The sequence below is a fragment of the Triturus cristatus genome, chromosome 12 (assembly GCF_964204655.1).
Source record: "Triturus cristatus chromosome 12, aTriCri1.1, whole genome shotgun sequence".
Classification (NCBI taxonomy): Eukaryota; Metazoa; Chordata; class Amphibia; order Caudata; family Salamandridae; genus Triturus; species Triturus cristatus.
The window spans coordinates 462,389,145-462,411,399 of record NC_140595.1 but is presented as its reverse complement, the minus strand read 5'-3'; the positions used below and the strand labels follow the sequence as shown (position 1 = coordinate 462,411,399).

Here is a 22,255-nt window from a genome sequence, read left to right as displayed (position 1 = left end):
ACCAGACCGCATGTAGAAGCAAGTAGGTTTATTCGCACCTCATCCACCAACAGCTATATCCCAACTCCCTCTTTCAGAATCCCCACGTCAGCACCCTTCTAATTCTTAGATAGAACCAGCACTTCATTCCGACCTCCTAGCATTGCAGGCTAGAATGATATACTGTATATTACCACACATCTTCCCCCTCAACACAAAAATAGCAAAATTGCAAGCAATTTCATAGCAAAAAGAAATAACATACAAGATCAAAACAGTAGAACATAACAGCATGGACCGCCATGCAACATATGACTAGAATGGTCAAAACAGTAGAACATAACAGCATGGACTGCTATGCAACATATGACTAGGATGAACAGTAGAACATTACTGCAAGAACTACCATGCAACATATGATTAGAATGAACACACAACACCCTACCATAACTGACCTACGACCTAACATAATCCTTCATGTATACAGGAAGTCTGCGTACTCTGACTCCTTTCTCTAATACCACCCGAGACACCAGGCAGGGAGAAACAGGAGACGAGCAATCAGAGGACCCAGAACCAGAGACTAGTCTGTTGCTACCCACTTGACCGAACGAAGCAGTGGGATTCACAACTACAATACGACTCTTGTTCCAAATCCTCCCATCACTCGTTTTTACAGCATTATTGAATACCTTAGTCACAGGTCTTACATTGGTATATTTCGACCAAGGTTGGCACCCCACAGGAGCTCTTATCCTAACCAAATCTCCAACCTTCACCACTTGAAATTGGGAGCATTTCTTTCCATCAACACAAGATTTCCTCAAAGACTGTTTCTCTATCTCTCTGTCCCTCCACTTTCCTACATTATTATCAACAAAGCACTTGTTCAACTGCATCCAATCGGGACATAATAAAGTATTGGGAATCCTCCCTTTAAAAAGTTCAAAGGGAGATCTCCCGGTGGTTGAATGGGGAGACACCCGGTAAGCCAAGATTCTGTCTTGAAGTGATTCCTTCCAATTCAAACCACTAGCTCTCGCTAGCTGAATACTTTCCTTAAGAGTCTTGTTGACCCTTTCATTGCCCCATTTGTTTCAGGATGGTAAATCGCACACCTTTTATGATGTATACCACATTTGTCAAGAAAATACTTACTCATTCGAGGTGAACTGTGGTCCATTGTCTGAAAGAATATTGTTAGGAAAACTCTCTCTCTTGAAGATGTCTTGTAAAAATCTAATAACACATACAGTGGACACATCTCTGACAGCACCTACTTCTATCCACCTGGAGTACAGATCCAAAACCACTATCAAATATGGAGTATCACACACACCATGTAACGGACCAACAATATCAATTGAAACCTCGTCCCAAGGATGATTGGGTAACTTCCTGCACACCATAGGGGTTTGTTTAGTCTTCAAAATCTTGTCACTAGCACAGCATTCAGGACACTCTCGAACTAACCTCTCTATCTCCATATCCATGCCAGGCCACCAAAACTCCAACCTCAACAGTTCCTTGGTCCTGACAATTCCAAGGTGACCAACATGGGCAAAATTGAGCAACCTCTTTCTTATAACCAACGGCGGAACCAACTTTGTGCCCCTAGTAAGCATGCCATCAACCACAGAAAGTTCATCAGAAATCAAGCTCCATGGTTTCTCCAAACGTTTACCTTCTCCCAACATCTCAATTACTCTTGTAATTTCTTCATCCTTATTGATCTCCATATTCCAATCATCCTGAGTGACGGTACCATCCGTGATCTCACATACATTAACAACCTCACTATCAGACGCAACTTCATCCTCATTGCTCCCACTGAGCTCAACCAACCTAGAAAGACAGTCTGCCGATCTATTGGCAACACCTGGAATGTAATCAACTTCAAAATTAAATTCTTGAAGAGAAATAATCCATTTCTTTATCCTAGATAAAATGGAGTCAAGACCTTTCTTAGAAAACACCTCCTTTAACGGCTTATGATTCGACAAAACATTGACCTTCATTCCCCTCACCAAGTTCTTAAACTACCTTAAAGCCCAAAATATGGCTAGAGACTCCTTCTCTATAACCGAGTAATTCCTTTCAGACCCTCTAAGGCACCTTGAGGCACAGGCAATCAAACAATCCACACCATTTTTCTTCTGAAGCAGCACAGCACCCAACCCTTTTTCACTTGCATCCGTCATGATAACAGTAGGATCACCAGGCACAAAAGCATGAAGAGCCGGCGCTTTACTTAGCTCCTCCTTGATTGAGATGAACTCCTTCTCACACTCACCTGACCACAGAAACACCGCATTTTTTACAGTAAGCTTTCTCAAACTGAGTTTTACTAGCATAGTCTGGAATGAACTTACTGTAAAACTCTACCATGCCAAGAAAAGATAGAAGTTCTTCTTTGTTAACCAACTCCATGCCCAGTTATGCAATGACCTAGATAATCTACTTCTTGCAACCCAAATTTACATTTGTCTTTCCTAAGAGTAAGCCCCGCCTCTCTTAGGCGTTGTAGTACAGCTACAACACGAACATTATGCTCCTGAAAGGTGTTCCCAAAAATCAAAAGATCATCCTGATAACACTTTACCCCCATGAGACCTTTGAGAATATACGACATTATGCGTTGAAACACCGAAGCCGCTGAAACAAGACCAAATGGCATTCTACAAAATTTAAAAGTACCCATGGGGGTTACAAAGGCAGTTGGGTCTTGAGAGGAGTCATCTAATACAACTTGGTGATAAGCTGAAGCCAAGTCAAGAGTAGAAAAGTACTTCGCACCACCCAATGTACTAACTATCTCATTTATGTTTGGTAACGGAAACCTATCCACAATGACCTCTTTATTCAATGCCCGCAAATCAATGCAAAGGCGAATCTCACCACTGGCCTTCTTAGCCACGACTATCGGAGCCAACCATTCCGTGGCTTCAACTGGTACAATTATACCTGCCTTTACCAATTTATCTATCTCTTTCTGTACCCCGGCCTGTTCATTCAACGGGATCCTTCTTACTTTAGCCACAACAGGTACCGCCCCTTCTCTTGTCTTGATGTGATGTTTATATCCCTTAAGACAACCCAAAGTGTCCTTAAATATGCCAGAAAACTGTTCTAAAAAAAAATGAGAGACAAGTCTTCAACCGTTTGTATCTGAACCTGTGGAGAGGCATTGGGGTTTAGCCGCACCCCAAGTAAGCGTTGGTGAGGCCAGCCCATAAGAGAATCACCCTGCTTAGCAACATAAACTTTCCCAGCAATCATTCTCCCACAGAGTTCAATGGTAGCCACAAAGTAACCAGACATTTTTATAGGCAACCCACCATAGCCCATGGGAGAGAGATCATTCTTAAAAAATTTAACTTTGTTGGCAAAGTGTTGCTTGAAGACATCATCCCCAATAATCATCAAATGTGAACAGGAGTCAAACTTAAAATCCAGAGAAACCCCGTCTATATCCACCATATGAGATGGATGATCACCCTTACTTGCCTCAACCTGAAAAGTGACCACTTTTACCTCAGGCTGAAGTTTAGCGGACAGACTGTTATAATTGTTACCCTTACTTTTACAACATTTTGCGAAATGTCCTTTCCGACCACACATGTTGCAGGTGGCCCGCAGACCAGGACAATAAGGTGAATTTGCAAAATGCCCAAAACGACCACATCTAAAACAAACAGGTTTTCCCCCAGCAGGGGAGTTAGTTACATTGCTAGTCATAGGGAAACTTATCTCTTTTCCCGTCACCTCTTTCTTTTGAACCTGGCACACCACCTCTTCCACCTTAGTTTCAGTCAAAGTACTTTTACTATTTTCCCCATTCAATTCATCGGCGCACTTCCTCATATGCTCAACTTGTTTAGCAATAGTTATAACTTCCTCTAGTGGTGGTTCATCCTTCAACCAGAGTTCCTTCCTGATATCATCATGCGCACATTTCAAAACAAACTGATCTCTGATCCTCTCCTCCACAGCAGGACCAAATTTGCACGAAGATGCAAGTTTCCTCAGAGCTGAAACATATTCTTCTACAGACTCATCCTTTTTCTGTCCCCTCAAACCAAAATGATACCTTTCCATTATCGTGCTTAACCTCGGTAAATAATGTCGGTCTAATTGTTCGATACATATTTCATATTCATTCAGGTTCCTTTGTTCAGATGCACTTAAATCAGGTAAACGTTCTAACACTTCTTGACCCTCACCCCCAAGGCAATGCAGCAATAATGAATGTTTGCGTTCAGCGCTCAGGTTTGTGCCACAAACCCTCGCATAATTCGTAAAAATCTTCTTCCATTTTTGCCACTTAACACTTGGTTCACCTGGACTTGTTAAAAAGAACGGAGGCTGCGTTACATTCTGCATATCGGAATAACCAGTTGAATAAAGAACTGTAAATACAAACTACTACCTATTCAAAACATAAAGGTAACCGACCTATTGGAGAAATAAAAATCACAAATTAAATGTTGAATAGATTGAATGTAAACAGCTCTTTAAATTTTCACCCTTCAGTCTAAAAAAAAATAAATGAAAACAAAAAAAAAATCAGTCTGTTATTCCGCCGGAATAGCAAAATAGCACTTTCACATCCCAATGGAATGAAGTCATATTGTACTTGTCACTTGCTGGTTCAAAAAAAAAAAAACATGTAGTTCGCATCTTCCTTTTTCCCCCTTTTTTTTTTTTTCTTCTCTAGGCAGAATGGCACCTGCACACGTTCCACCAGACACCTCTCCAGAGATGCTAAGGAAAACTGCCTGAAACGCACGCGTTGGATTTTTCCCTTAGTTCTGCCCACCGTCGTTTACAAAGCACCGATGCTCATACACGAACCGTTCCTTTCTAAACAGCGCATTTTACCATTATTGAGTGTGTATCTTCCCAACCACTCAAAATGGCCTCCAGTAATGACGTTCCCGCTCCTCATTGGCTATATCCAAGCCTCGCTTTGAAAACTTCTTGCGCATGCTCAGAAGCCTCGCGCTCTCCGTCTCGCGCAAGCAAGTTAGTTCGCTGAATCCTAGCGCGCACCAGATGTCTCGCGCTTACAATCTTTCACCTTAATCTTCCGAAAATCGCCAAACACCATCGAAATGAGCGCGGCTTCACCCAGGGCGATTCGAGCCACGATGACGCCCAAAGCTGCTTCCGGCACTCCACACTGGCTTAATCAACCGCTCCAGGACTGCCACAGGATTCCTCCGCAGGTCAGATCTCGATCGGTGTTGAGGTGCTCTTTCTTCCGATTGTCGCCAAATAAATGTAGAGTCCTTCAGTACTTGAACAAACAGGAACCAGACCGCATGTAGAAGCAAGTAGGTTTATTCGCACCTCATCCACCAACAGCTATATCCCAACTCCCTCTTTCAGAATCCCCACGTCAGCACCCTTCTAATTCTTAGATAGAACCAGCACTTCATTCCGACCTCCTAGCATTGCAGGCTAGAATGATATACTGTATATTACCACACTGCCTCTATAATATAATACAATATTTGGGTATGCCAGCCAGTTATAATAATAACTGGCATACCCAAAATAGATCTCATGCCACTGATAGCAGTTGTACTTGCCACAGGTAGATTAATATCAGGAGAATATTTGACCACATTTCACCCTTGCATATCATCGTTAAGTGGCTCCCAAAGAAGCTTCCTCAAACTATCTTGCATTTTCCAAATATGATATTCTGGTGCTCCAAAATACCTAACCCAGAAAAGGGTAATTGCTGTGCGACTTTGATCACTCAAATATGCCCCTTGCTGGAAACCAATGCCTTCAAAAAGAAAAGGACTCTAAATCAAGTCTTTTAAGGGAGAACTCCAAGAATCTGGAACTCCATATTACCAACAATCAGAATCATCGTCTGCTGGAACTATTTCAAGAGAATGTAAATTCTTATTACAACAACATCATTTTTATCTCAATTCTTCTACCATTGACAAATAAATCACTCCTATGAGCTTCCAGAACATAAATCTATATTGACCTTATCCAGCCCTAGCCTTAAAAAGCACCTCAATTGGATCTACAGTAAATATGTGTACAGAATTGTCTTGCTACTACCTACTGTAAATATTATCAGTTCATCACAACTCAATTGTATCATTACCATGTTGTTAAAAGATTTGCAACCTTAGTTGGTGCCATACAAAACTGCAAATAACCATGAGGGATTAGATGTTCAGAGCAAAATGACAAAACGACAAAACAATGAGGTCTGATTTACCAATCCATTTTCTAAATGTTGTAGCGTTTGGCAACAGCGTTCTTTATATACCCCACAGTGAATGTAATGATTTTAATCATTTAATAAATGTTGCAAAAATAAATAAACTAAAAAGCCATTGTGTTATATACAGCACACTGCAGAGGTCAGTTACTTTGGATGGCAGGGGGACAAGGAAATTTGAAATTATTCAAAATGTTCACCTAGGTATTTTTGTCAGAAAACAACATACCAAACTAAGAAACTAAATAATGATCAAGTGCTAAGCATAATGTCCAAAGGCAACTTTTCTTCTGGCTACTTCAAAAAGCGTTTATGTTGTTTATTTTTTATTTTTAAACAACCCCGTTTCCCCGGGGGATCCAGGCTTAGCTGGGCAAAGATTTTCATCCAATCCCAGCCCCATGCACCTTCCTCTCAGTTTCACCCTGTCAACCAGGTCAAAAGCTAAACAAAAGTCTGGAGAGGTTTTATTCAGCGGCACAGTCCTTTATATCTGTACTACTAGAAATAAGTCTACTAACCCTATCAGTATAAAATCATCTCACTCATGCACAACTAGGAATCTTCACTTCCTCATTCAAGTGCAGTATGAAGGGTATGTTCTGCAAGGACAGAGTATAAAACCAGGTGGCAATTCTGTATGCAAATTCCAGTTTTCCTGACTTAGGGGTAAACCCCAGGGTATGCCTCAGAGACTTCATAAGAGCTTAGCCCTTCCGGTTTCTGGCAGCGACGTACATTAATCTCAGAGCCCTGCAAAATCACCACAGAGTGACCTAAACTGTTGTGACCTACAGGGCAGATCTGCTTTGAGATAACTGACCACGCTGATTGGTGTGAGGCACCTTTCAGATCAAATCCTATGGTCACTTATGGCTTCTCCACTTTGTAGAGACTCTACTCGGAGGTTTAGACTGCCTCCCTGGAAATTCGTGTTTTTAACCACTTGGCACGAGCCCTTGCACTCTTCTGAAAGGTTTGTAAGAAAGATAGCTCTTTATGTTCTTAAATGGGGCTATCATTGATTAACATAGTACCATGCTTGATTGGCTCTGGCTTTCAGCTATACCATGATATTTAGATAAATACTGCCCCTCTACAGGCAGTAGGTTGCATTCGTCTGGACTTCTGAAGAATCTCTGATTCACAGAAGGACATCTAACGAGGACGGCGACTCTGGAAATTACTGTTTTCCCCAAGGCTGATGTGAAGTCGATGAGTCTGGAGGAAGCCTTGCAGCTACGAACAGGTCAGCCCTAAGAGGAAGATGTTGGTACAGATAATCCCCAGCCACATACCGCATGGAAGGGAAGGAAAGAAGGGGGACAGACTAGGGGCAACAGTAAAGGTGTATGACGGATTGCAGTAGCCTCTGCAATACTATGTAGGTCTGCAGGGTGGCCTGAGTATTCAGTGCTGTCTGTGCAGGTCACAACAGTACAAGAAAATGTGCTGAAGTGATTAAGTGGTGTGATTCGGAGGGTGTGGACCACACTGAGAAGAGGATTGGTCCTCCATTGTGGGTGGGATCAGCCACTCGGAGGCACCTAGACAGAGTGTGGAAACTCGTCATAAGGTATGCTGTGGCCCCATGTAATGTTTCTGTATCATGCAATAAGGAAAGAAGGTCCTAATGTCTCTTTTGTCCTTTCACCAGGCAGTATGTTCCATTCTGCCATGAAAAGCGAAACCTCAGCCTTCTTGCTGGTAGCAATATGCAGTTTCGGCTCATATTTCATTTGGAAGAGTTAATTTAAGAACCAAATATAAATCCAAGTATTTTTACACTGAGGCCTGAAAGCAGCAAAGACACACGTCTCCTCTCCAACTGCACAATTTGGTGTTTTATTGTTTATAAAACAACCCCTTAGTAAACGATTGACTACCTCTGCAGTCAGAGGGACATTAATCATGCTGGTGTGACAGAAAGCTATTAGCTTGTTCATAGAGCACACGCTCCACATTATTAGGACATGATGCATAGGTTCATTTGGGTTCCTTTTCAGCCCTCCTTTATGAGGCTGATCAAAGTTGGAAGGATTAAATATATTTGGAAGCCAATTACAGGACTAAAAATAGTGCATTAAAGTTTGAGGACACTGTTTTTGGAAACAGAAAAATATTATATTGCACAGTAATTTGTTTCGATATTAAGAAGCAGTAATAGAAACAGTCGTGTGCACTAACAGTGCTTCTGGATATTGGGCCAGACCTGTTATTTCTAAGGGACTTTTTATTGATTATATTGGTTTGAGCACTAATGGCCACATGTACTAATGTCCTGGTCTCAAAAAGCGGTCACATTTTGTGACCACAAACTTATTTTGAGAATATATAGGTCAGTGCACAAAATGTGGATTCAGCGTGAGTAGGATTCCAATCTTCCCACTCAATGTTCATTAGGTAGGTTGTAAATTGCCAATCACTTCGATCAGTCAAAATCACAAGGATGATGTCCTGCAAGTATGATTTACTTTAAACAAATTAAACTTGTTTTTATAGCCCAATTTCCCTAAAGGAAACTAGGAAACTTTTTTGTTTAAAAAAAAAAAATCAAAAAAAAGCTTTGTCCTACATAATTTCAGAGACTGTTGGTTATGGCAACTTTGACAACTATTACCCCTGAGACTTCTGATCCTATTCATAAAGGGGATGGGGTCTAAGCAGAACCCTTCCCTTTTTGCAAATATTTTGCCACCCCAATTTGGAAGTCTATAACTTTTCAGTTATTTGCAACTAGAACTGACTTGCTGGGAGACTTTTTCCCCACCGAGCATGGAGAACCTGCTTGTTTTTTCCTGTCAAGTACTACCTGTGTGTGTCTGTATGATGGTGTAGACAGGGAAAAATAAGTCTACCTCAGTGTGGGAAGTCTCGCCGTAAATTAGTCAGACCTTTCGATGCCAAGTAAGCTGGAGAATGTCCTGTGAACAGAGGTTTTCACCAGCTGTGGGTCCGCCATAAGCAACAGCAATTCTCCACATTTAGTACGCTGGGATGATCTAGCATAATGTTCCTTTGCTCTTGTTACGTGAAATTCGCAAAATTCCACTATTATGCCATATTGTGTAATTATGCGGCAATCATGGTAAAAATTTATCAAGAGTCCCTGGAAACAACACAAACATACTTTGAGCAGCTGTTTGTGGTTTTTTTCCACTAATTGTTTAACGAGCTAAAGTATAGCCACATAATTTTGCATAACGTTTCTTACATTTCACGTAATTACACAAAAGCACATTTTGCAAAAACACAATTTGAACAAGCCTGAAAGCATCAACAACTTTGAGAACAGGTCAGTTATCAGTTTTTTATCTTGCAACATTTACCAATAATCGAGGCCCTCGGTTTTATTGGTCACCTTAACAAAGGGCACTTAAAGTAAGAAGACACTGGGAGGAGCTGGTAGACGTGATGTGACTGTGATCTGATTGTTGTATTTGCGTAGTGCACAACTCGCCCTGGAGTGTATCCTGGTGCTGAAGCAGAAGCCATATGGGCAGAGCCAGAGTTTGGGTTCGGTAAATATCTTTCAATTTTATGGCAATTCAACTATCTGTTTTGATACAAGAATATATATAACATCTTTTTGGGTAAAACTAAGTATTATTAGATATCTGTGCAGAGAGGAGCCTTATCTCTACCATAAGAAAGTGCTTTAAGTTGCTTGAGCAGGATCCAACATACTACTATCTCTTAATAGTTTTGTCAAAAAAGTTGTCAATGTCCATATGTTACGATTGTTCTGGGAGACTCTCTCTGAGTGGGCAGAAGAGCTTGAGTGCTCTCTTGGGGGGTAGAGGGTATGGTATTTTTGTTCTCATTCATTCCTTTTGGTCTCTACGCTTCCTCTTCCCTTTCCTTTCACTGTCCTCCTGGAACAGTCTGGCTCAGCGTCTCGGTAGACTCATGAAACACTCAACACTCTCTCTGGCAGACTAGAGTAGATGAGCAAAATGTCCATATTCTATCGGGTACGTTGTGACTATATGAACACATTTACTAATCAGAAATTAAAAATTATTTCACTAAACACTAAGGGGTTAAACCTTCCCGTTAAAAGAAAAAATATAAGCAACTATTGCAATAAGCAAAGAGGGGGACATCATTTTATTACAGGAAACCAGAATAAGGACCTTAGAACCCTTAAATGTAACTATAATGAAGTTGCGGAAGCTTCTGTTATCTAGAATAGAAAAAGTAAGATGGAGTTATAACCCAGAGAAAACTAACACCAAATTAAACACTTACCTGTACATTATAAACATATATGCCCCTAATGATGCCCATGAATTTTGGTCTCAAACAAAATGATCTATGAATTACCCCAAAACATAGGTATAATACTTGTAGGTGATTTCAACCTACCTCTAAATTGGAATCTAGGCAGAATTTCAAAGGTAAATTTTAGACCAACCAAAGCCCATGCCCAGTTAATCCATTTGTGTAAACCTCACAGATATATGGCGGATTCACAATCCGGCAGGCAGTGACTAACTTCTATTCCTACCCTCACAACTCTCTATTGAGGATTAATTACCTACAAATTGATGATAGACACTATAATCTTCCAACCATAAAACAGAACTGAACGGGATCTCTGAGCACGCTCGCATTTCTTTTGATATTGAATTTGGCAAGCCCACATCTAAGCCAAAACTATGGAGGATGAATGAAATGCTTGTGGATAAAGAAGATTTAAAAATGCTGATCCAAAAAGACAAATTATTACATAAATGAGAACAATATGAAGGTTACTCAACCAGAACTCTTCTGGGATGCCATTAAATCCATTTGGGGATCAATGATTAATCTTATGATCTAGAAGCTAAAAATTAAAATTCTTTAATTTAAATGTATTCACTCCAAATGCTCTAGAGTCCTACAAGAGTTAAAAACCCTAACTACAAATTCAACCAAATTCTAAGCGAAAAAAAGCACCTAAATGGCTGTCTCACCAAAAAGCTGAGAAGTCCAATGGAGAACATAAAACTGATCATGTCCTTGCTATCTAAAATTAACGAGAAAAAATCAAATATTGCCTCAATAAGGCACAAATATGACAGTATTTAAAGACATTTTTGTAGCATTCCAGGAACTTTAGGAAAATCTTTATAATACAGGGAAAGATACCAACATTAATGACTGAGAGGTATACTTAAAAGAGGCTGTCTCTTCCTATGTTAGACCAGGATGCTAGACAATATCTAAACAAACTCATAACCCAAAGGGAAATTTCAAAAGCCATACAAAGGCAAAATATTGGTAAGGCTCCTGGCCAAAAATAGATTTACCAGCAAATTCAATAGAGGCTTTAAGCAATCTACTTTAAAACCTCTACACAATATGTTTTGAGATTTTGCAAATACAGGTCAAATACAAGGACCTACATCTAGTGCCACAACTATAGTGATCCCAAAGGAAGGTAAGGATCCTCTGGAACTCAAAAACTACCATCCAATATCCTTAATAAACATCGATTGTAAACTATATGCCAAAGTTCTTGACACCAGAATGGCAAAAATAATTCCCCAGCAAATCCATCCCGCACAAACTGGCTTTCTTGAAGGATGGCCTGAGACAACATCAGGGCTTTCTCTCACATCTTAGAAAAAAAAAAATCACAAAAGTCTACCACTGCTGCGATAGCCTAGGACGCTAAAAAGGCTTTTGACAAAGTCTCATGATCTTATCTAAAGGCTGTCCTTCACAAATTCAATCTCGGAGTATACGTTATTCAAATGACCCTAGCCCTCTATTTAAACCCTATATCCTCAGTCAGAATTAGCAGATGTCTGTCAAATTATTTAAACTAAACCTGGGCACTAGACAGGGATGCCCTCTGCAGGCCCTTTTATTCTTACTAATAGTTGAACCCCTCCTGGCATTATTTAGAGTCAACTATGACATTAAAGAAATACCTTTTCTGCCGGTACACTAAAGGTGGCAGCATACGCCAATGATGTACTACTTTTTTAGAGCAAGCAGGCAGTGCTCTACTGAACATCATGGATGTGCTTTCTGATTTCTCAAAGGTTTCTGGATACTCCCTGATCATGGACAAAATGGAGGTCTTCCATCTATATGTTCATTGTCCTTCCTCCAAGTTACAAAATACAAGCTTAAAATGACAAAAACATATCCTAAAATACCTGGGCATCTGGTTTGTCATGGATCGTCAAGGAACTCTCTCATTAAGTGAAAATAAAACAATATCCAATGTCAAGGGATCTACTGCCACAATGGTCCCCAAAATTCATCACCTGGTGGTGTAGGCTAGACATTATGATTACGCTACTCACCTACTACGCAACCAGCATGCTCCATCTAAAATGATCAATGTCCTTTTCTAATACAATTGACAAACTGATATCAGAAATCTTATAGAAAAATAAAAATAAATCAAAAATACCACTGAACTAACTTAGACTACACAAATTTGGTGGGGGTAAAATTCCCAAATTACCTTAGATATCAGATATCATTTCTAGCCAGACACGGTTCATGTTGGTTCACATCAGAGAATCACGCAATACAGGTTTGGTTACCAATAGAAAGGGATCTATTCCAGCCTCTCCTATTCAATTATCTACCAACATATGCCTTACGACGACTACATCAAAAACTCCAATTAAAACTCCCAATATCGGAATTTGCCTCCCTTAGGCAAAATATGCATATTAAAATTAATGAGTGTATGATCTTCTGATAAAGTCAGCCTCCAAACGCATTTATTTAGTCAGTCAGTTAATCCTTTATTCGGCTAATCATAGCCATAAACATCCATAACATATAAAACATGACTAAAAAGTACAGAAAGTGAATAAATAAGTAAATTCAGCTTTTTCTACACTGGTAAGCATGTGTATTTGTAAAGCGCTCTTTCACTAGCGAGGGTACCCTGGCACTGCGTACGTGTGTGTGCCTAGCCCTACCTATGGTAGGTTGGTTACTTGAAAAACCAGGTTGTCAGCTTCTTGCAGAATTAAAGAAGAGAGGAGGAGGAACTTATGCAGAGAGGGAGGTCATTTCATGCTTTAGGAGCGATGTAAGAGAAAGCTCATCCTCCTGTTCTGGTTCCGTGTATGGATGGGATGATTGTGAGTAGGAGACCTGCGGAGCAGAGATGTCATGATGGTTGGTGGAAGGAGATGCGACTGTTCAAGTAGGTGGGGTCTGATTTGTGGACTGCCTTGAATGTGTGTGTGAAGAGTTTGAATGGAGCATTTGTGTATTGGAAGCCAGTGTAGTTCCCTGAGGTGTGGTGGAATATGAGTTTTGTGTGGGAGGTTGAGGATGAATTTGGCTGCCCAGTTTTGGATGGGCTATAGTCTTCTAGAGATTCTGGGTGCCGGCAGCGTAGAGGGTGTTCCCATTGGCCAACTTGTTGGTGACTAAGGCAGGAGTGATAGATTTTCTTGTGTTGCTTGGGAGTCATTTGAAGACCTTTCTCATAATCTTCAGGGGGAGTGGAAGCAATGTACAGTGACTCTGTTGACTTGTGCAGTTATGTCCAGTTTGCAGGCAATAATTATTCCGAGGAGCCTGGCATGGGTTATGGGTGTGGGTCTCGTGGTAAGGTGTTCTTGCCGAAGATCACTACTTGTGTCTTGCCCATGTTGAGCTTGAAACAGTTGGCTTTCATCCAGTTAGTGACTTCGGTCATGCAGGCTGTGAATATTTCTCTTGTATTGGGAGCTTTTCAGAGAGGAAGAGAATGAGTTGTGTGTCATTTGCATAGGAGAGGATGTTGATGTTATGTGCGGGATGACACTGGCTAGAGGGATCATGTATGCGTTGAAGAGGGTGGGGCTAAGTGATGAACCTTGAGAAACTCCGCAGATCAGTTTGCAGGCTTCCAAGTAGTATAGGTGCCAGGCTGGTAGCTTGTGTTCTATCCATTAAAAAGGAGCAGATCCAGTAGAAAGCAGGTCCCTGGATGCCAGTGTCATGTAAGCGCCTGATGAGAATGGGGTGTGAGACCATGTCAAATGCTGCAGAGATGTCCAGGAGAATGAGGGCTGCCGTGTCTCCTCTGTCAAGGATCATACAGTGTGATTTCCTCAACTGCTTCACAGAATATTGCTCAGACCATATTTTTCCACACAGTCATAATGCACTTAATATAATTAGTTGCAGCTTAACATGCTAATTTTGACACCAACTGCTGTAAAAATAAAAATTCAACTTTTTATTCCAAAATGTTAGCTTCCTTTATAATAGGGATCAGAAAACGTTTCCTATGTGTGTTATGCAATGTGCAAAACAGCAGTAGAAAGTGCTTTGCCTACAAGAGTTATCACAGGGACATTTGGGGAGATTGTTATACTAAGTGCCCTGGATGAGGAATGCAAACTGAAAGTGCAGAACACTTAATTTAAAATGTGTGAAATAAAACCTGGATTAAGTATCTTGAATCCACATTAAGTGTAGTTCCATACCTAATATGGTCAAGCTCATTAATATGGACCCCATATCTACTCTTGAAAGTGAAAACTGCTATAAGAAAACTAGTAAATATCCACACTCCAGAAGTGCCGTCCCTTCTGGATAGACATGCCAGGGTGGGCCATTTGGCAAAATATTTAGGCTCTTCTTGCTTCATCCAAACCACTGCTTGTTCACAAAACCACCTCTACTTGGAAGAAATTACATAGAGAACAAACAGGACATTCGCTGGGCTAAAATCTGGCTTTTCCCATTTAACAGTAAGATCACTCCAGCTCTCACTCAAAGGAGACTGTGGCCTATATACAAACAGTTCTGGACTCCTTCAAAACTACACAAACCTGGCATCATGGATTCAAACCTATATAAGAATTTCTAAAATACAACCCAACTTCACGGTATACATGTTCTTTAAAATTAAACATGTTTTCCAACTGAGGGTAGAAATTCAAAGTGTCATAAGTACAGTTTTCAACAATGTTTCAACATTGATCCATCCATAGCCTGATTGGGTATTTTTGCAGCTGTAGACATCCCTCCACTTAATTCCCATGATCTTTTACTTATTGACCTAATGTTGGTTATGGACACTAAGTTGGTTCTATCGGAATGGAAAAATGCTGCCAATATTTCTGTTCATACCTGGTGGGCCTGATTCTCCTTCATCAAAAGCCTGATCATTTAGGCTTTCATAAAAAACAATCTTTCATCTAGAAAACTATGGAACTCGATTGATGATATCTTCAGAAAAATAAACCAACCTTGCAGGCACTCGTCCCTAAACTTTTTCCCAGACCCATCCTCCTTCAACCTCAGCTCTGTAACTTCAGTGCACTTCCAGTTGATCACACTGTCGTACACAAAGGCCACCAGTTCCAGCCTCCGCCTCGGTCTACTTTACTCCCTTCTTCTCTGCTCTTACTGTTTTCTTCCTAAATCTTTTCTTTCTTTTTTTATAATTAAAATCAATATAACAATTACAAATAATAACATCTGAAATTGAATAAAAGACTACATATAACATATATCTGTAACTAATACAGCATGAAAACTTCTTAAAACTTGTCAAAATTCAAATGTGTTAACTTACAATGCCCATAGTTATAAGACCACACATTCCCCGGGCTGTATTGTGCTTCCGGGTCATCACAACAATTCAGGAGGGTTGAGTATTCAAGAATCCATGTACTGCAAAGAGCAGACAGGTTACAAGTGCATGCAGCAGTGTGCCTCTGCCTCCAGTCGCTGGGAGCGAGCTGGTGGGTATGCCTTGCGCTTTAGCTGACTGCGGCTGCCCTTTTCTACTTACCCAGCAGTTTTGCAATGATATAAAGGGCCTGTCCCCATAGGAAAAGCTTTCCATCACGCCCACAGTTGCTGGGAAATCGCTTCTGGCTATCTGGATTTTTCTTTTCCGATTCAACAAAGTCAGCAGGCACATAGTAATATTTGGGGACCACGGGGCATCCTGCAAAGTTAACGCAAAATATAGAAAACATTACTGAAAAAGAAAACTTGCTTTGGAACATAATTTAGCTGACGATTTTCATTTGAGTAAATATTAGTACAATGTAATAAAAGTATGCTTCCCTCCTATTTCATTATTATTTTTTTTTAGTACAGATCAGAGTGCTCCCAACATAATTCATATTTTTCTTTGTTTTTTATATTGCCAATGATTCATTGGGATGCTGAATTACTGCCAGCTTCACAGCAAATAGTGTTTCACCTTGAAAACACAGCGCCAAATAAATCACTTCTAGGCACTGGATAAATATGTTTTCCCCTGATTATTTTTCCTAATGAATGGCGATGGAGTGTGAAATCTGGAGGTAAAAGACTAAAGGCTGCTATGACGAATCCTCAAATTACTACTCATTCACCTCATGCTGCGAGAAGATAATTCAAACTATAATTTCAATCAAAACTCAACGTGAACTTGAAAAAAAAACGTACAGAGCACTGGGATCTCAGGAGGCAGGAGCGAGTAATTCCTAAATGGGCGCAAAATACGAGTTTGATTCATGCTGTCTTTGGGCCAGCGCTTAATTTGTGCCAGTGCTTGCAGGTGGTGGGCACCAGCACACATTTTTGAGGTCCAGGGTTTCTTTTTTACCATCAGTCTTTACCCAGAGAAGAAGGGCAAAAAAGATGGGGGGGGGGGTGGTAGGAAAACAGTGTCACAGGGTGAAAGCAGGAATACAAAAGAGCCTGCATGAGTGAAACAAATAGACACTAATTCTAGAGTAGTGGAAAAAGAGGCAAGTAGTGGGAAAAAAAAAACATGCGGCCTTGTTTCCAATCCTGGCATTCGGCGGCGCTGGTGGCAGACTCCTAAGAATAACTGTGGGTCCCTGCACTTGTTTGTTTTCTATTTAAATACTGCCCAGTAGTGTTGTCTTGAGGATTTTAGGGGCCCAGGGCAAGACATATCTTGGGCCCCTCGGTTCGTACTTTTACTGCCCATTTTCTGCAAACTGAAGCCCATGTGATCCTGAAACTGACTTTCGGAAACAGTGCTCACGCAAACCGTTGAACATGTCTTTCAAGTGTCCCCAAAAACCCTTATGATGCCACTGGGCAAAGACTCCGAGGGAGAGATAGTCAGAGAGGAGAGAGTCGGAGATATGGAAATTGGCAGGAAGTTGGATAGATGAAGATAAAGCGTGGGGGCGGCATGAACAGTGCGTGCCTTGGGCTATTGTCCAAAAAACCTCTGTTGCCCCGACCAGTGGTGTAACCGCAGCCCTCCGGGGGAGGGGGGGGCGAGCTACAGGGGACCCCCTCAGCACAGTACCCCTGCCTGAGAGCTCCTGAGTCCGAAGGGGGGCCCCCATGTACTTTGCAGGGGGGGGCTCAAGGTTTGTTACGCTAGTTGCCCCGACTCACAGCACAGCATACAACCTTCATGCTCCACCACTTGTGTTTCTGCTCATTCCTACGTTAACCACCGCGTTCATGACAACAGAGCTAGACTCACAACATGACCGAGTTCTACTGGATCTCCTACTAACAGCGGCAGTTAAAATAGTACTCACCAAATGGAAAGATACAACCAAGGCAATTTTCAAGGGTTGGCTCAACTGGGGGACATACCTCAGAGGCGCTGACAGTACTGCCCTGCGAAACTCACCATGGAGACAAACCTCCAGGGGGAATGTGGGCGTCCCTGGACGAGCTCCTAGACCCCTACCAACCACCATGAGTAGAACTATCAAAGGGAATCAAATGGCTCTAAACTACACCCCCACAAGATCAAAACACGAACGAGAAGGAAGTAAACTTCTGGTATACCATCTCGTCTTCTCTTTACCTTAATCTCTAGCCTTTCCCTTTTCTCTCATTCCTATTCTCTTAGTGGGACAGTGGATAGGGGGGCAGCCAAACATACATACTGTGTAACTGTATTATCAACAACACAGCCAGTTTGGGCTGCCACCCTGTAATGACAAAGCGTTGACGAATATATGTGTAAAACAATCAATAAAAATATGTTGAAATAAAAAATAATCCTCTCTTTAATTCAGAGAGTAAACATGATGTACTGAAATGTGCACCTTAAGGACAATAAAAACCCCCACAGATCTCGAAACTGCCTGCAGGGCAGCGCATCTCTTGCTTCAAAACACACGGAAAATAAAAATAAAAAATAACAAAATTATGCGACCTTGACTTGTCCTTCAAAAGACTTGCATAATTTCCTAACGCGCTCAGTGCAGTGCACATACCAGGGGAGAATTCAAACCCTAACATGTAAATTAAAATGGATGCTTATCTCTGAAATTGGGATGGGAGCACTCGCCCTCTTTATCCAAAAGGGACTTTATTAAAGATATGATGAGGTCTCGCTTGCTAGGAACTCGTAACACAATTCCCCTTGTATATCGCATGATCACTTCCTGTCATCAGCCTGCCATTTGAGTGCACATATGTCCTTGAAAAGGATGTGTGCTTAAATACATCTGGTCACAACTCGAGACTAAATACCTCCATTTTCTCCTTACATTCAAGAAAGCCCTCCTAAAAACTGAAAATGGGTTGATCTAGACAAGCACCCCCACTGTACAAAGCCTTCTCTTTCCTCTACAATTGGGATATTGTTGAAATTCAACTAAATAATTCCCTTGAAAACAGTGAAAAAAAATAATTCACTGATTTAGTGCCTCTTGGTCAATTTTGGGACTGTGCATAGTGTTTTCCCTGAATAAACTTGACTTAATCAGGCAATTCAGTGAGCAGTAAGCCACACTAACCCAAATTCACAAATACACATCGCATGATGAGGCAACATCCTCTCTGGCCCTCGTTACAAGTTGGCCACTAAATTCTGATATGTTTGGTAACTTGTGTTACGGGACATAGGATTTTGAGACTGGGATTAATCTCAAATTGCCAGTATAAATCGTGACAGGTCAAACCTGCTGATGCTCAATAGATGAAAAAAGCCTGGTAAATACCCCAGTGCTGTAAGCACCAAAAGCTGCATTTTGTTTCTCGGTATTAGGGAAAAACGCATAATTCTGTGGTAATTATCACACCCGATAATTTCCGACCCTGCAAAATTATATTTTGTCAGGGACAATAAATATCACAGGAATTGCTGCCCAGCTCGCATTGGGAGCCTCTGAACCATAATTAAAACGTATAATGCAGCTAGCTTTACAGACTTTCTTCCAAAGTCCTGGAAGGATCTTCAGGAGTGTGAAGAGAAGCACCTGGTCTAGAAGCAGACTGGGCTGTTCGGGGCACGTCTTGAGACAATGACCCTTCCAGGCTCTGGACGCCGTGGATATGTGCTCCGAAGAGAAGCACCAGGTCTAGAAGCAGACTGGGCTGCTCGGGGCACGCCCTGAGACAATGACCCTTCCAGACCCTGGACGCAGTGAACATGTGCTCCGAAGAGAAGCACCAGGTCTAGAAGCAGACTGGGCTGGTCGGGGCACGCCCTGAGACAATTACCCTTCCAGGCCTTGCACGCTGTGGACGTGTGCTCTGAAGAGAAGCACCTGGTCTAGAAGCAGATGGTGCTTGCTAGGGGTCAGACGCCTTGTGCACTCGTTACTGGGATTGCTACTGTAGCATGGAGAATTGCTTGCTTGCCTTATGGTAACACACTTTTTACACGGTCCATAGAGAATTGCTTGCTTGCCTTATGGTGACACACTTTTTACATGGTCCCTTAAGGAGGTGGAGTCTTCACAAGTTACCTCCTATATAAACCTTGGTTGGACTCGAATCCGGTGCTTGGCTTTCGGAGTTCTGAACCCTGGTCCACGCCCCTCTGTTTCCTGTCTGAGCGTTTGCTGTGTCCGTTAGGCTGAGGTCTACGCTAGCGGAGCAAACGGTGTTTCCTGTTTAAGTCCTCTGAGCTTTGCCTGGAAGTTTGTGTTGGTTTAGAGGCGCTCCCTTTATTTTTTATGAGAGAGAAGTGTAGGAGTATTTAGTGCTGGCATAAGAAGACGCGGTGAGTTGAGTTTTCTTCATACCGCGAGTATCGTTAGCAGTATTCTGCTCTGCATTGACTCTCTCTTCCGTCCCGTGTATTGTATTTTTCGGCAATGCATTGTGGGTCTTGTAGTTAAGAACAGTGTCGTTCTGTTGCCTTTCCCCAATACTATCTGAGTGCCAGTTTGTACCCTTTGAATCCTTACGAGAAAGCTTCCCCTCTTGATTACTTTCACAAGTTACATTGTTTCCACACTTCTGAATTTTCCCGTAGTTTTAGAAGTAGCTTTGCGCGGCCGCGCTACTAGAAGTCCTGGGAGTGTAGTCAGACGTATAATTATCACGCTGCTTGGGACACTTCAGGATTCTCCCCTATTCCCTTGTACCCTTCCCCACTGCTGAGAGATATAACAGTTATCCACATAAAAGCCTGTTATACCCGAGGTAACTGTTTCAGTCACAGATTGTTACCTTTGCTGAATGAAACCTGCCATATTTTGGGACGCTGTGGCCTGTAGCATGATACCTGTCATCTTGCTGAGTCATGCAGATATTCTTCTCGACTAAGGAGATGTTCAGTTGGTAAGAGACATTGTGTGGTGTGTCATTCATATTGTTAGCAATTGCAAGTCTCCTTTATATTCTATGCTAGGGGAGGGCGGCCGCTTGATTAATGGTATCTTGCTTGTTCTTTCTGTAGATTGTCCCATTCTGTTCCTGTGGCCACCGATCAACTTGGGGTTCCACACAGCTGCCTCTACCTTACCACCCCACATCTCCGTAGGTTCCCCTGTAGGCGAGCATTTCTTTGATTACGGCTCGCTCATAGTGGGGCTTTAGGAGTGTGGGGACTTTCTCGTCGCTCCCGTGGATTGAGCTAGCAGTCATCGTGGTGATCGGCAACAGTGCTGTTCGGGGCAGGCCCTCAGACAATGACCGTTCCGGGCCCTGTACGCTGTGGACGTGTGCTCTGAAGAGAAGCACCTGGTCTAGAAGCAGACTGGGCTGTTCGGGGCACGCCCTGAGACAATGAGGAGAGAGGAGTTGGCCTAACGGCTAGGGCGCTCGACCTCGGACCTGGGGAACTGGGTTTGAGTCTCGGTAATGACGCTGAACATCCTGTGATTCTGGGCAAATCACTTAATCTCCCCGTGCCTAACAAAAAACGAATGGGTCCCCTCATGTAACGTAACTGGTGCTATGTAAAGCGCTCTGATACCGGATTGAATTCGGGTCAAGTTTCGTGCTATATAAACCTCTGCCCAAAAAAACCCAATAACCCTTCCAGGCCCTGGACGCTGTGGACGTGTGCTCCGCAGAGAAGCACCTGGTCTAGTAGCAGACTGGGCTGTTCGGGGCACCCACTGGGACAATGACCCTTCCAGGCCCTGGACGCTGTGGACATGTGATCCGAATAGAAGCACCTGGTGTAGAAGAAGACTGGGCTGTTCGGGGCACGCCCTGGGGCAATGACCCTTCCAGGCCCTGGACGCTGTGGACGTGTGCTCCGAAGAGAAGCACCTGGTCTAGTAGCAGACTGGGCTGTTCGGGGCACGTTCTGGGACAATGACCCTTCCAGGCTCTGGAAGCCGTGTATATGTGCTCCGAAGAGAAGCACCAGGTCTAGAAGCAGACTGGGCTGATCGGGGCAGGCCCTCAGACAATGACCCTTCCAGGCCCTGGATGCTGTGGACGAGTGCTTTGAAGAGAAGCACCTGGTCTAGAAGCAGACGGTGCTGTTCGGGACACGCCCTGAGACAATGGACCTTCCAGGCCCTGGATGCTGTGGACATGTGCTCCGAAAAGAAGCACCAGGTCTAGATGCAGACTGGGCTGTTCGGGGCACGCCCTGAGACAATGGACCTTCCAGGCCCTGGACGCAGTGGACATGTGCTCCGAAGAGAAGCACCAGGTCTAGAAGCAGACTGTGCTGTTCGGGGCACGCCCTGAGACAATGGACCTTCCAGGCCCTGGACGCAGTGGACATGTGCTCTGAAGAGAAGCACCAGGTCTAGATGCAGACGGGGCTGTTCGGGGCATGCCATGAGACAATGGCCCTTCCAGGCCCTGGATGCTGTGGACATGTGCTCCGAAAAGAAGCACCAGGTCTAGATGCAGACTGGGCTGTTC

At 42.5% G+C, this 22,255-nt stretch overlaps 1 protein-coding gene across 1 annotated transcript in view; it reads right to left on the bottom strand.

Moving 5' to 3' along the window:
* PHKB (phosphorylase kinase regulatory subunit beta) overlaps positions 1-22,255 on the bottom strand; it is a 1,466,493-nt gene that overhangs the window by 510,199 nt on the left and 934,039 nt on the right. The window contains exon 13 of the mRNA XM_085637773.1: positions 15,990-16,148. Coding sequence (XP_085493899.1) covers positions 15,990-16,148 — 159 coding nt within the window. The remainder of the gene's footprint in view (positions 1-15,989; positions 16,149-22,255) is intronic.